This window comes from Columba livia, chromosome 6, assembly GCF_036013475.1.
Source record: "Columba livia isolate bColLiv1 breed racing homer chromosome 6, bColLiv1.pat.W.v2, whole genome shotgun sequence".
NCBI lineage: Eukaryota > Metazoa > Chordata > Aves > Columbiformes > Columbidae > Columba > Columba livia.
In genome coordinates, this window is record NC_088607.1 from 12,832,562 (window position 1) to 12,847,227 (window position 14,666).

General features: G+C 46.4%; 1 protein-coding gene across 2 annotated transcripts in view; it reads right to left on the reverse strand.

The window, feature by feature from the left end:
- The window catches only part of SORCS3 (sortilin related VPS10 domain containing receptor 3), a 352,535-nt gene that overhangs the window by 289,037 nt on the left and 48,832 nt on the right, over window positions 1-14,666 (reverse strand). The window contains exon 1 of one of the 2 annotated variants that reach the window (XM_065067080.1): window positions 2,643-3,441. The exons of the other annotated variant lie outside the window; for it this stretch is intronic. Coding sequence (XP_064923152.1) covers window positions 2,643-3,236 — 594 coding nt within the window. The 5' untranslated portion in view covers window positions 3,237-3,441. Of the gene's footprint in view, window positions 1-2,642; window positions 3,442-14,666 lie in introns of those variants that run through there. 2 annotated transcript variants of the gene reach the window in all.

The following is a 14,666-nucleotide window of genomic DNA, read 5'->3' on the forward strand; positions in this document are numbered from 1 at the left end:
TTATTACCATGCTTTTATCTTCTTTGTGAATCCATCCAGCTGTTAGGAATTCTCCACCACTAATGCCTGATTTGAAATATACTAGTTTATTGCATGAAGGTTGATTGATCATGTTTTTAATAAATCATAAGCGACAAAAGCTTAAGTTCTGAAGTCTGTTTAAGTAACAGGGAATTAGTAAAAGTGAGATGTATGTCTCTTTACTGCTTGGGCAGCCTGAAAGCAATAGCATACAGCAGGGGTGTCAAACTCATTATCACTGAGGGCCATGTCAGCCTCTCGGTTGCCTTCAAAGGGCCGAATGTAATTTTAGGACTGTTCAAATGTAACTATTCCTACATTTATACAATCCCATTTATACAGTCCTGGCATGTCCTACCTGACCTCCTAGGTCATCCGACATAATCATGACACAAGTTAATATCTTTTGTCCATTTTCAGTACACCTTCCCGCTGCTTTACATTTACTGTGACCTAAGAAAATATATGCTGAGGTGAGAGTCTGGGAACCAATGTGGCTGGCAAAAGAAGCCACACAGTTTCCCTGAGTGACCTTGGGCAAATTGCTTGACATTCCTGTGCCACAGTCACCCCAACAGTATGAGTAGGTAAAAACTGAACTGCAGCAGAAGAACAGGCATTGGATTCAGATTTCTCTGCTAAAACAATGAAAGGACCCAAGTTCAAGCATCTAAGTTTCCCTCTGTACTGTTAAAAAAAAAAAAAAAGAAATCCAATTAATCACTGAATGCAGTGTGTTTTCTCTAAGAAGCAGAAGAGAAAAAGTCTTCAGATGGGAAATCTCAGAAAAATCGCTAACAGATAACACTATGTAGGATATATTAACACACACACTTTTCCTTCCTATGAATACCACACTGGCTATAAACACCAATCTTTTGCTTTTGCTTGTGTTTGTGAGTTAGAAGCTTTCAACGCATATCATCTTGAGGTGCAAAATCTTAATGGAAAGTTGTGAACAATCAAGACATTTTACCCTGGAGTTAAAGAATAAAGGAAACTAGTTATTTAAATGGCACATTTCTGTAAAAGAAACCAAGGTGGGAGGGAGAATTTTGTGAAAATCATTTTCTGACCTGCATTTTAGAAAAGATAATGTTTCTTTCCCCTGAAAATGCCTACAGAAGGAGTTGTCCCTGCTACTTTAATCAGAAAGACTCAAAACTATTGGAAAACCATGCTGGAAACGGATGGGGGGGTCGGGATTTTAGCTTCTTTTGCTCAACACACCTTGATTCAGCACCAAAATGAAACAAAAGAGAGGGCATATAGGTTGATTTTTCATTCCATGCCATGTTACATTAAAAATAAATAATCCTAGAGACAAGTGTATTGCTAAAATATACCATGCAGCTGTTTTATTTTGAATGTTTGCTTTCATCTTTAATGAGAGTGGAATTCATGTCTGGCAAACACAACTGCTTTTAAAAAATGGTTAAATCAAAGTAACATCTACATTGCTGTCAGAATTATTGCCTAAGTAATAATAGAGGGAAAAAAAACCTTCCAGTCAAAAAAAATAGAGGTGGTTGAATTGCACATCATGGAGCTACAGCTGGTGCATAGATATAGATAGCCAGTCAGATAGATAGACAATTCACTTTTTAATGACTAATCAGTTTCATGAAGAATGTATCTGAAAAGTCAGCCGATCTGTTTAATGCTGCTAATTGCTTTATGCCAATTTCCAATAGCGCCAAAACAATAAAAGAGGCATTTTCAATGCAGTGATAAGCGCTAATAATTAGAATAATGGGAACACTGCCACCAGATATAAATGTTTCCTGGAGTCCTTTAAATTACACCTGTTCTCAGACTTTACATCAGAGTGGAAATAGTATTTCTGATACCAAGTTGAAAGAAAATTGAAGTTCTCTCCACAGCCGTCTGCCAGGCGTTGCAAAGCAGGGTGCGAGGGAGGGCCCTCCACTATCATGGCACGATGGCGTGTGGGCTTTTGGGACACCCCCCACATGCACCACAGCCCCACAGGCTCTCAGGGACAGCTCAGCTACTCGCTATTTTTGACTTCAGGGAAATGACATGAGATGCCATCGATTTTTTATTAACTTTTCATTGTACTTGCACTGCCTGTCTCCTTTCAGAGCCCCTTAACGTGCTGTGGGGCTTTCCACCCCTTCATGAATTAACGGGATCTCTCTTGTCGCCAGCATGCAGAGCGGGGAACAGCAGGGCTTTTCCACCACCACTGTACATCATTCATCCCCTGGCACAGAGGCAGCGAAGCGTGCCGAGGTGTATATTACATGTGAAGAGAGAAAGGGGACCCAGCTGTGCAGGCACATGGGACAGACCGGAGCGGGGAGCCGGGGGTCTCCCCTGGACAAGGGAGAAGGTTCCGGCCAGCCCAGCCCCCTTGGCCGCGCTCCGTTCGAGCTGCCTCGGAGATCACAGCTCTGCCTTCGGGGCGGGGGGTGGGAAGGTGTTCCCATTCTCCTTCATCCTTTCCCATGCAAACTTTTCTATTTTTCTGCTCCGTGTACCTCTTCCCTTGGCAATAGAAGCAAGGTGCCCGTCAAGCGCCCCTCTCCTCCCCGCACCCCCGGCCGCAGCGGCACCATCCCAGCCCAGCCGGGTCGGGTCGAAGGGGCGATACTCACACTGCTGTTGTGCCCGGACCAGTGCACCATGGCTTGGTTGTGAGCCGCATCCCCGGTGAGCGCGAAGGTGGTGCTGCTCAGCCTCAGCTCCTCTGCCCCTCGCAGCCGCTCCGCTCTCCCCTCCTCCAGGCGCACACGGGGCTGAGCCCGGGCTCCGCGCTGCCCCTCGGCCGCGGGCACCCCTCGGCCGCCGCCCGCTGGCATTGCCCGGCGCCCCTCGCTGCTCCGCCGGCTCCGCGGCGCCACCGGGCCCCGGCCCCCGGGCGCGCCGCCGCCCGCCCCCGCCGAGCGGAGCGCCGCTCCCCGCGGCCCCGTGCGGCCCCCCGGCTCCCCGCCCGGCAGCGGCTCCGCGGCGGCCGCCGCCCCGGCCGAGCCCCGCATTCGGCCGCCCGGCCAGCTTCGTAATCCTCGCGGCGGCGGCTGTCGCTGCTCCTGCCTAAGGCGAGACGAGGAGGGCGGCCAGGAGGGTGATGGAGACGAGCAGGATCCGCAAGTTATTTCGGCGCCGGTGCAACACCAAGAGAGAAGTAAGAGCCATGTCCAGGCGAGAAAAACGATGTGGCTGGTCGGAAAGCAGTTAGTCCGCTTCTCCATGCCTTCGCAGAGAGCGAGTCGGGGGGCTTGGAGAGGGAGGGGGAACGAGACGTTGCGTTTAGGGCTTTTTTTTGTGGTTTTGTTTTTTGTTTTTTTTTTTTTTAAGGAGAAAGGGGCCGGATTCTTATTCTAATTATAATAATTATTATTTGCAAAAGGCTCCTCTTTCTCTCACTCTCCTTTCTCTTCCCCCTTTCTCAGCCTCTCAGACGACGACCAGGAAAAAAAAATAAAATAAAAAAAAGGAAAGAAAGAAAAACAAGAAAAAAACCACCAAACCTGACTCCCCGGTAGTTGGATTCTGTTCCTTACTGTTGGTGGATTTTTTTATTTTTTTTGAAAAGTGCTTTTCAGTGAAACTGTTCACGTTCAAGGATTTGATCAAGTGAGAGGGTAGCACCACACGGGGGGAGGAGCCCCGAGCCTTGCCAAGCCGCCGCCGCCGCTGAAATACACCGCCGAGTCACCAGCCGCGCTGCGCCGCGCCGCCGGGGGCCGGGAGCGGGGCCGGGGGCGGGAGCGGGACACCGCGCCGAATCAGCTGGAGCATCATCCAGCCTTTTCTCCTGATTTGGTATGTGTGCTCTTGCCTGAGATAAAGCAGCCGTCATGCACTGTTTCACCTGATGTATATTTACATATACTCGTATTTACAGCAGTGTAGGCATTCCTCACCCTATGTATATGCATGCGTATGTACGCGCAAAGGCTGGGTATGGGTAAGGGACATAAGGGAACGCAGCTGAGATGAGTAGCTCCTGGGTGATTCCCCGTGTGTAAGAGCGTCAGCCATCTAGGCAGCACCGCATCAGAGTCGGCCCCCGGTATGAGGATGTGCCCGTCCCGAGCGGAGCCTCCCAGCCGTGGGAACCCGCGCGTGTGCGTGGGAATCCCAGCAACCTCACCACCATCCAGGAAAGGACACTAGCAGGACTTATTTGGGGGGCGAAGAAAGGGTAGTATCTACAGGCAGCTCACTGAAGCATCATCTCGGGACTGTGTCGGGAGGAGTGAGGCAGAAGTATTTCTTTAGGTCATGCCAGTGTAGTGCTCCCGCTCCCATCGCAGGGATGCAACATTTCCCCGGCCAGGACACCTGCTTTCTGCTGGCAAAACCCAAGGAGCCGTTGCAGCTTCAGCTCCCGGACAAGGCGTGAATAATGGCACGGTGCGAAGGGGAGAAGGCAGGCACGGCTGCGGGGCGACCCCCATCCTCCCGGGGGTCACCCTTGTCATAGCCATCCGTGCCTGTGCCACGTCCCTCCGGAGCGATTCAGCGCAGCAACATGCCGGCACTCTCTCTACAGCTGAAACCCACGGACGACCTTCCCTCGTTCTCCTCCTCCCTTTGAAAAGTGTCAATAATTACCGTTATGTTAATCCTCCCACACACCCACTTACCACATCAGCCATTCTTTGCCGTCCAAGGATGGATCCACCAACTACACCGCTCTCCCCGCGCTGTTTCCCCCCACCACCCCCAGTCCCTGAGTGGGAACGGCTCCACAGTTTCTCCCATTTAACGGGTGTCTCCCAGCCGCCAGGAAGGTGGGGAGAGCGTGACAGGGACAGGATGGGTTGACGGCTATGCCCTCCCGGGAGAGCGGTGGGGTTTCCTTGCTAGCCGGTGCCTCGAGCTTAGCCCCATCCCGCTGCAAAGCGCCTGCCTCGGGCTGGGGGGGACTGCGCAGCGCAGCTGCCCCCAGAGAGAGCGGAAAGCAAGTCGGAGGAAGGAAGAGGGGATTGCAAACACCGCTGGCTGCTGCAAACGGTGTGAGCTGTCGCTAAATGACTGTCCTCTAAGAGTGAAAAGAGGGTCCGGAGGCTAAAGACGGTTTGCAGAGAAAAGCTCTAACACCTCCGGGGGGCGGGGGAAGGGGACAAGGGGGGCTCAGCGGGCGGGTGCGGGGCGAGCCGCTACCCACGGGCACGGCCCTGCCCGTGAGCTGTAAATCCCGACGCAGAGGGAAAGTGGGAGGTGGGGGCACGGGAAACAAATCACCCACCCCCAACGCAACGGATGTTATTTCTGGCTTGGAATCGGCTTCTTTTCAAACTACGCTGCCAAAATGTTTAGGAGATGACATTTCATTTGTGTGGGAGCAGTGACGTAGGCCTCAGCCTGAGCTGATCCATAAAACCACAGGCAAGGGGATTGCACAAGTCACACACACCTGTGGCAGGCACTGATCTGCATGCACAGAGCCAGGCCAGCCCCAAGTCTGCACCCTCCTGCTGCTTGTAAAGCAACAATATGATACGGGGAACAGGAAGAACCTCAGATGTCTGCCTAGATCAACAGTGGCCCCAGATATGTGGCATCAGCAGGACACATTCCACCCCTGGATCTTGCCATTGCTATGCACCACAAAGGGATGCATTGCCCACCAAATGTCATCCTCCTACAGTTAGGCTGCAGCTGTGACACACAGAACTTGTCTTCACATTATGATTAAAGTTTCTCCAGTCCCTGTGGACCCAGCAGCAATTCACTGCCACTCCTGAAGATCTCTTTGTCTCTTTGTCTCCACAACCCCTGTCACCACAAAGTAAAAGCTACTGTGGGGCTAGCAACTGCTACTGCTTAGCTAATGTGCACTCCCCCCAGTCCCATTTATCTTCTCAGCCTTGCTGGACATTAAGACCTTGTCCATGTTCACACCTGGATCAGTCACTCATTTGCAAAGGATCATCCTCGATTTCATGACCAAAGTCCACCCACACCAAGGCAGGACTTGTGAACATATCTTCTTTCCCAAATGCTGCCAGCACAAAGCATTGCTTTGTGTCCACCACATTGCTCTTTGTCACCACATGGACATAGCACAGAATGCTATTGGTTTCATGCACAGATATGTTCATCAACACTTTTCCTTAGGGCAGTACTGTCAGCACCCCAATGGCAGGTCTCTCCTACCCTGCAAGCTGAAGAGCTGTTACTTGTGGCTCAAATCACCCTCTGTGAATATCATCCCCAGCTGCCACACTCAGGGAGAATCCCAGACGTTCAGTTCATACTACATCAGCAAGATTACCCCAGGGCCTCATTTCTCAGACAGGTAGGTACACATAAAAAAGACCTGGTGTTTCTAGAGAAAATCCTACAACCCTTTCATCAATGCCTGCTCATTACTGCTAAATAATAGGATGCACAGCTGAAGTCCCACTGATGATGTGGGACTGCCTATTAAAATATCCCCGCTCCAGATCTCCAAGCCCTCAGCAGAGGCCTCAGTGCCGAAGAGAGAAGCAGCAGTGCTCTGTAATTCTGCTCCTTCTCTAGAAGACAAAGGTAACGTGAGCAACACCCCCATCTCCTGCACGATTCGCGAACTGCGTGCCCATCACCAGCACACAGAAGAGAGGCTGTTCCAGTTTGTATCATCCCTGTTTCAGGAATATCAGGTTTGCTTCAAAACCTGGCCTCCTGCATGATACGGTGATGGTGAGGATGTCATTTGACAACACACAGATTTGCACAGTCTATATCCAAGAACAGAAATGGAGAAGTTCAACACAGTATCCATTACAGGCTGTTTTAATCCCTGGTCTAATCCATTACAATCTGCTTTAATCCCTACCCAGCTGCATACATCCATTCAAAGAAGTAGGAGTTGGTGTTATATTCTGTTGGACCATGTTGATTTTTAATTGATGTAAGGCAACCATATGCCATAACACCAGGCAACACAGTACATTTCTAAGTAGGCAAGCAAGTAAATGTTCTGAAGGCAAATTATGGCACAAATTTTAAGTAGCAGAACATGCCTATAACCAAGGGGGAGCTGTGTTCAATTAAGGAAAGAAAGATAATTTGGGAAGTTATGTTTGTTTGGAGGGAGTGATTTGAATTGAAGAAGTCTAATGACACTATCTAAAGGAAGAAACAAATGGAGCCTGGCAATCATTTCATGCCAAAGCCTTCTAAAGCAGCCTTTATTTTTGGGGGTATTCAGTTGGGGTTTTTTCCTATTCTGACTTCCATTTGGGGAAAAAAAAAAAAAAAATGAAACCAAAGAGTTAACTCCTATAACATATATCAGTAACTTCACCATGACTACCTCCGCTGCTCATTGTAGGCCTGTTCCCCAGTATCCCCATCCCTTCTGTTTAGCCCAGCTCTGCCATCATTGCTCCATGCCCCTCTCCTCCTGCAGGACTGCACACACCCCGGCCTCTCTGGCGGTCCAGAGTGGGTCTCCCAGTCACTATCACTGCAGGAAATTTTTGAGTAGGAAATAAAGTGGGAAGATGAGAAGTGGGGGAGTGTAGAAGGGAGTTGGGAAAGAGGTGATAAGAGGAAAATTTAAAGTGGCAAAAAAAGTAATGCCCAGCTACATAGCACTCTTTTCACACACGTGCACCCTCCCTTGAAGGTCTCCCACACTACTCAAGCCCTCCCAAGGGAGGAAATCCCACATGTACTAAGAGAAAAATCAATGCTTGCTTCAGTTAACTTTATCTTATTTATTATGTGTGAGACCAGTCACTGGAAAACAAAGCAGCTTTGTGATAATGCTGTCTTATTTATTAAGGAAAGGCCTGAATCTGCATAAACAGAAATCATTAACAACTGAAGTGTCCCTATACCCTCAGACTAAAGATCACCTGCAGGCAGGGCCCCCACCATTTCTGCTGGTATGGTACCGCCCTCATTATGGGACAGATTTTCTCCTAGCACAGCCGGTCAGGGTGTGCAGCAGACAGTCAGCCTCTGAAGCACAGCAGGCCCATGGCAGAGAGCCTTTAGCATTGACAGACTGCCTGCAAAGCTCCTAAATAGGGGCTGAAAAAAAAAAGCACTGTGCAGATGCTGCAAGAGGGAAACTCACCCCTGCACTAAACACTGAAGCAGGAGCCCAGCAGCCCAGCACACAACATGGGTACAACGTACCAGCACGCCAAGGGAAGTGTTTTACATATCCTGGGTCATGGGACAGTGGTGAGACAATTTGACCATAGCTGATCTTGCAGCAGGGTTCTCACAAAGTAGTGGATCCCCTCACTGTGTTACAGCACCACTATCCCCTTGATCAACACCACTGACCACTCTCCTGCTCCAGAGCAGGAGAAGATGCCACAGGCCACACTGGAACTGCAAGAGATAGAGGCTTAGCAGAGTGAAGAACCACTTCTGCAGATCTCACCATCAGGCTCAGAACTTCACCAGTGTGAGCAGATGCAGTGCCAGGTTTAGTGACCAACCTGTCTGCATCCCTGCTCTTGATTTTCTCTATCCAAACACCATGCCTGTGAGAGACAGAAGAGGCCCTTTCACCCAGGAATATTCAGACAGCTCTAGTATCATCACCCATTGCTAAGGCTGCCCGAAAGTTGCACAACCCACATAGCACAGGTGAAGGACTTGACAACACGCAGAGAAGGCAGAGGTGTTTTGAATGCTCTGGGGAGGTTCTGCAGGTTTTAGATCATGCTCCTAGTTAATGTTGTGTTCTGACATTGGTCCTAAAGCCAATGTAAGAAAATCCCCTTCTGCTCATCAGGAATGCCAAAGAGCTCATCAGAGTGGTAGGAGTGCATTCATTTGCAGCATATACAAAGTTGTGCAGTGCATGAGTTCACTGTGTACTGCAGGTTGCATATATTTCTATCTTAGAGACCCCAGTCAGAAATACAGGGCTACCTGTCTCCCAGATTTCAAATTGTCCAGGACCAGAGTAAGATCCTAGATTTTCAGAAGCATTTGCCAAGCTTTTGAAAGTATGCTCCTTAGCATCACTTAGAAAACTCTGGATCAGGACATTCAAACCTGGAGCCCCTCTTTGTCTATGAAGTCAAAGAGCTCATCTAAAATTCTGTGTCCAGCTGTGCCATGTATAATCAAGAGAGGCATAATCATGGCTTAAGATGTTATAATATCAAAGCAAATGCTATGAGTACTAAGATATCCTATTTGGAGAAAATTTGATGAAAAATAGGGAATGTGACTAATATTCATATGGTCATTGATTCAGAAAGAGCAAAAAACCTTAATCTCCCTTCCTGCCCCAAGGTGTGCCTCAGTCTTTCACGTTCCATGGAGAACAGGAATCCTCCTTACTGCTAGAGGTTTTGTGCACCTCTCATCAGCTTTTCATTTCTGGTTGCTAATGAAGCCTCAGGCATATGATCATTCAGGAGTGGCTTTTGCTGATAAAAAGCAGAGCACAAATACTGCCTTACTGTGTGAAGAGAGTCTTTGTGAACATGAAACTTCCCCTCTGCTTGTTCCACTTTTTCCCTAAAGCACAGTGGAATCCTGAAAGGTTAGGATCTTCCCTTCAAGACACTCACAACAGGACAACAGTAGCTAGAGTTGCTGTGATTTCAGGGGCATGAAACTGTTTGAATAGGGCTGGGTTTAGCACAAACAAACTTTTGGTAGAAGGAAAGCAACAGTGCTGAATCTTGCCACCTCTTGCTGCTATGTAAACTGCTGTGTCAAGAGGAGAGGTATCAATCCTTAGCTACTGTGCCCACTGCAAGCAACCGTATACCATCCAGTCCAGCTCTGCTACCTGAGCTGTTCAGGTTAACCCACGTTAACAGTCACCAGCCAGTTAAAACATTTCAGTTATTCCATATTTTGACTGAAACAGGTTTGGGATAATGGAGGAGCTCAACTGACATATCTAAAGGTGCAGTAAAAAAGCAACTGGTGACTGTATTGTCACAGAGCAGGACTTGTCCCCGTGACCCAAGCGTACTTTGTATTTAAGCACAGGCTTGGAGTAAGGGTTTAAAAACTACCAGATTTCTCTAGTCACTAGGGCGAGATCATTTCAGAGGCGACTAGCATTTATACAACCCTACAAAAATAGGGATATTGAGAGGGTCACATAATTAATTTACCTTTCTCAAAGGCATATTCAACTGCATTTAAACCAAAGCACAGTACAATATGCAAATCACAGCTAAAATAATAGGATGAGACTCAGTCAAAAGGGAGACATTTTTGAAATATGTGAAATTAGCCAATGAAAGACAAATTGTGCTCTATCAGACTCAAGCTGTCCCTCTCACTCTGCATTGTGGTGGAAGGTCGATTGCCAGAGCTCATCTCTCCATCCTCTCACAATCCCACTAAGAAGATAACAGCAGCTAGTGGCTTTAGGCAAGACAAAGATTTGGAAAATATCCCATGTTCATCCTGTATCCTGATGGGACTGCTCAAGAGCCTATACCCTCTCCTCTCTGAACATCTCCTTATGCTCCAAATTTCTGAGACTTCTCATGGTTTGTAGGCTCAAAGTCAGCTGCTCCCACTTCAGGTCAAAGAGATGAAATTTCCATGACTTCCAAGCATTTACTAGTTGGGATCCTATTTACAGAACAATCATTGAAGGAACGCCAAATATTACCAATTGTAACTAAATTTGTGTGGAGTGTGCAATATTACTTGTATTTTCTCAGTCTCCCACCAAGAGATGCTACCATCTAAGACCCACTGACATTTGATTGACACAGATTTAACTTCTAGAAGAGTCCTAGAACTGTCTTATTGCAGAGATCACTGTTATGATCCTAAGATTGCAACAGTGACATTCCTAAAGCCCATTAAAGAATAATCAGCCATTCAGTGCTGTACTACCATCTGTAAACCAGAGCCCGTATAGGGCCACAAGTCATACAGCACAAACAACAACTAAGAGGACGTGTCACTGACCAGAGGTGACCATGCCTTCTCTGAACATTCCCATGCAGCACAATGTTAGTTCCCAGGGCAACCAGATAATATTGTCCCCAGCAATCCTAGCAGACTTATTTCCTTCCCTAGTCTGGGGGACAAACCCCTGGAGAAGAAATTCAAAGGACTTGGTAGCTTCAGATAAAGAGGGACACCAAACATCAGCCACATCCAGGTCCCCACAAGCTACTGGCAAAAGAAACAGCAACAACCCACAAATCCACAAGGATGAAAAACTTCTTTCATGGCCTCCAGCCAACCAGATACTTCACAGGAGATATTTTAGAAAACTCTCTTGTAGAAATCAGAAACAAGACAGAAAAATGACACAAATGGCCTTTTCCCACTGTGCAGAGTACATACTAGAAGAATGAAGATGCTGTGGTCAGTGACACAGAAATGGCTCTCTACAGTTAAGACTTTGCTCTCACCCCAGGTAGTTTTTCCATTTTGTATTCTCTTACAGACAAATTCTTCCTTCTTGCACATACACCTCCCAAACTTGAGATAGACCTAGAAGGTGAAGGAGCTGGTTTTTGTTTCTTCTCTACTCAAGCTAAATCCAAAGCAATTGGTGTGTGCGTGCGAAGGCAGAATTTTCTTAGTAAGCTAGAGAGAAACAAGTCCCGCACGGACTCCAGCTTTGATGGTGGGACTTCACAGGAGGATGTTCAATGTGCCACAGCTTGGTGCTGTTTTCTCTCCCACAACAAACACCACCTTTTAAGATTCTCACCTATGGCTATTTTCTTCCCTTCTTTTAAGAATAACCCCAAACAAGAGAGGAACTGAACTACAGCACTGAGGAAAGACTTTATGTACCAGTCAACATGAGTAGAAGGGTGTATATTTAGTCAGGAAGAACAAAACAAAAATAAAGTATTAATATAAAGAAAAATAACACAGAACTACAGCAGCAAGCAGCTGGCTGTAGGCAAGTGTTTCTTACCAAGCCAGTCCTGGCAGTCTCCCAGTTATCCTGGGCACAGATTCAGCAACAACTTACTCCTAAAAGGAAACAGGCTGACCCAAATCTCATGTAAACGGAGTTTGAAACATTCTGAAAGCAGATGTTTCAGGTAAATTTTTGGTCCTAACACCCATAAGACAAGATGTAGGAGAAAACTAAGTGGCAGCTATTACAGAGTTTGCTAGACTGTCTTGGCTGATAGCTTCAAGTCATAGGGGACTAACTGAAGTTTCACACAACCACAGGAAATTAGAAAAAAATAGTACTGGCTCTGTGGAAAGATCAGCATGTAACTGACACACAGTGTAATGTATGGCCAGTAGTGCGCTGGCAAAGGCCAGGCATCATTGCAGTGTGCACCCCCATAATACAAATACCAATTACTAAATTAATAATCATTAAAACTCTAGCAATGCTTAGAGTTCCTATCAAGTTCCAGGGAAAAGTCTAAAAATGCAACAAAGAGACAATCCCCACCCTAAAGTCTAGATTATTACTCGCAGACAACGCGCGCATTCAGTTGCCTTCAGATAGAGTATAAATGAGAACAACTAAGGAGGCTTCACAAAATAAAAATGTTGCTGTGGCAAATCAGTGTTCATCTAAGGAGGGAGGAGGAACAAGCTGTACAGGTATTTTGTGCAATGCAAAAGCATGCAGCAGGCCAGTGGGGGCACAGGCAGAGGGGCCAAAACCCTTCACTCCCTTTCCCTTAAAAGAGCATCTGACCACATTTGCTGCTTCAAACACAAAGTATATTTATTCTATGTTCTACTGAATGATTTAACAGGTGCCTTCTTTTGATGGTGCTTTAAATCTATTCCTCAGCTTTGTTATGGATGTCCAGGTTCCAGTGCAGCACTGCAGAGACCACTCTTGTCATTCTCCCTTTTCTGAATCTGTCCAACACCTGGAAATTTTAGTGGTACTCTGAAGCTGAGAAGGGTTAAAGCTCAAAAGGGTTAACATTCAGGGATACAAATGAAAGTGCAATTAATAAGCCTGCTACATAAAAGATCCTCATGCTCATAATGCAATCGGCAAGGGTTGAACATTTTTCCTTGGGCTTACTCTACTCCATTACTGCAATAATGCACGGTAATATAGTTAACATTGATTTGCCGCAAGGTACATGTACTACATCTGCAAGCTAACAGGGAAGAAGGAGAGAGTCTCTCCCCTTGAAAGGCTGAAATTACTTAATTATCTAAGGAAAATGACATGCAGATTCAACAGCACAGGGAAGGGCTAGGGCTGACTTTCCCCATTCCAAAAGAATACAGAAAAACACTTCTCTGCTACGTGATCTCCATGCAAAGCAAACACTTCTGCTTTGTGTTATTAATTATCCCAGCTCCTATCACTGGAATTCAGAGGTGGTGATACTTTGCATCACTCCCAGCTATGCTTGCTATTCATAAATTATACTGAGAGAAGTTGCCAGGAGAGGAGAGGAAATACTAAAGGAAACTTGTAAGCATCTCTAAATAGGCAGCTGCTGTCCAAAGAGGCTGCAGGCCTCTGCACAGAGTCAGATGTAAACCAGTATTAGTGTTACAAGACAGCAGGAGATATATGCCCAGAGTGGCCAAGCAAGACAAGTAAACAATGCATTCAGACAGAAAAGGTAGAAGAAGGCAGATGGCTCAGGGGATTAACCTTTCATCTTCACATCCACAGGTTAGATCAGATGGTCTGATAAAAGATGAAAGGCACTATTATGATCATTAATCTGTAAGTGGTTCACTGTAGTCCAAACCAAGATAGAGGTGATAGTTCTAGTGGTCAAACCAGCACTGGTTTTATCTTCAGAGCTAGTAATTTAAAATATATTTCTCAGTTTTCCATCTGTAAAATAGAGCTGAAATTGCCTCACCACTTTGAAGGCCAAGTTCTGAACAAGGTTTTGGCCATCCCACACCTTTGTACAATTATACATTCCACAGAAAACATTCACTTTCCTGCTCCTCACAATAGCTGTGCTTATACAATTGCTCCTTTTTAGAGGGATGTCCTGAGTAAGGAACTGAAAAACATATGATTGATACCTGTGGGATTTATCTCAGCCCAGTTACTAGACTGATGACCACATTTTATGACTGACACCACTTGCTTTCTGGCTGGCAACAGGACAACACTGAATCAGATCTGGGCAAAAAAAAAGAGGTTGGGGGCACCTGGACCCCACTTTATTCCAAGATAAAACATGCTTTTTGTCAACTGTTTTTAAAGATCATTTAAAAGTTGCAAACAGTTGAGACTTGAAAGGAATGGTAGCTTCTCATAGATCACTCAAGGTACTTTGAGAAAAGAAGGAACTTAAAGGTATGTGAACCTTTCATTCGGTCACACATCATTGCCAATTCAGTTTTCTTATTTTGAGGAAATGAAAGGCCCTTCCCCTCTTTACTCTTTTCTGCCTTTTTCAGTTTAACCCAGAGAAACTAAGGATTTCAGGGGTTTTTGTTCTTTTTTCCATTGTGGAGTATGTATGTTTTCCCTTTTCTCACATTGCATGTTAAATACTTCTTTGCTCCTGGAAGCTTGACAGTGTGGCAAAAGAAGCAATGCAGGTAACACAGAAACAGAACAAGAAATCAGCTGGAAGTTATTCATTCCAGTCTTCTATCACATACTGAAGAAAAAAGGGACAGAAAGGGGTTAAAATATGATCTTCAAATGCCACTGATCTAAAAAACTGAGATTTCTGGTCTCAGTGAAAATCAGAGGGAGGAGAGACAAAAGAATTCACAAAGACCTTAACAGACACAGT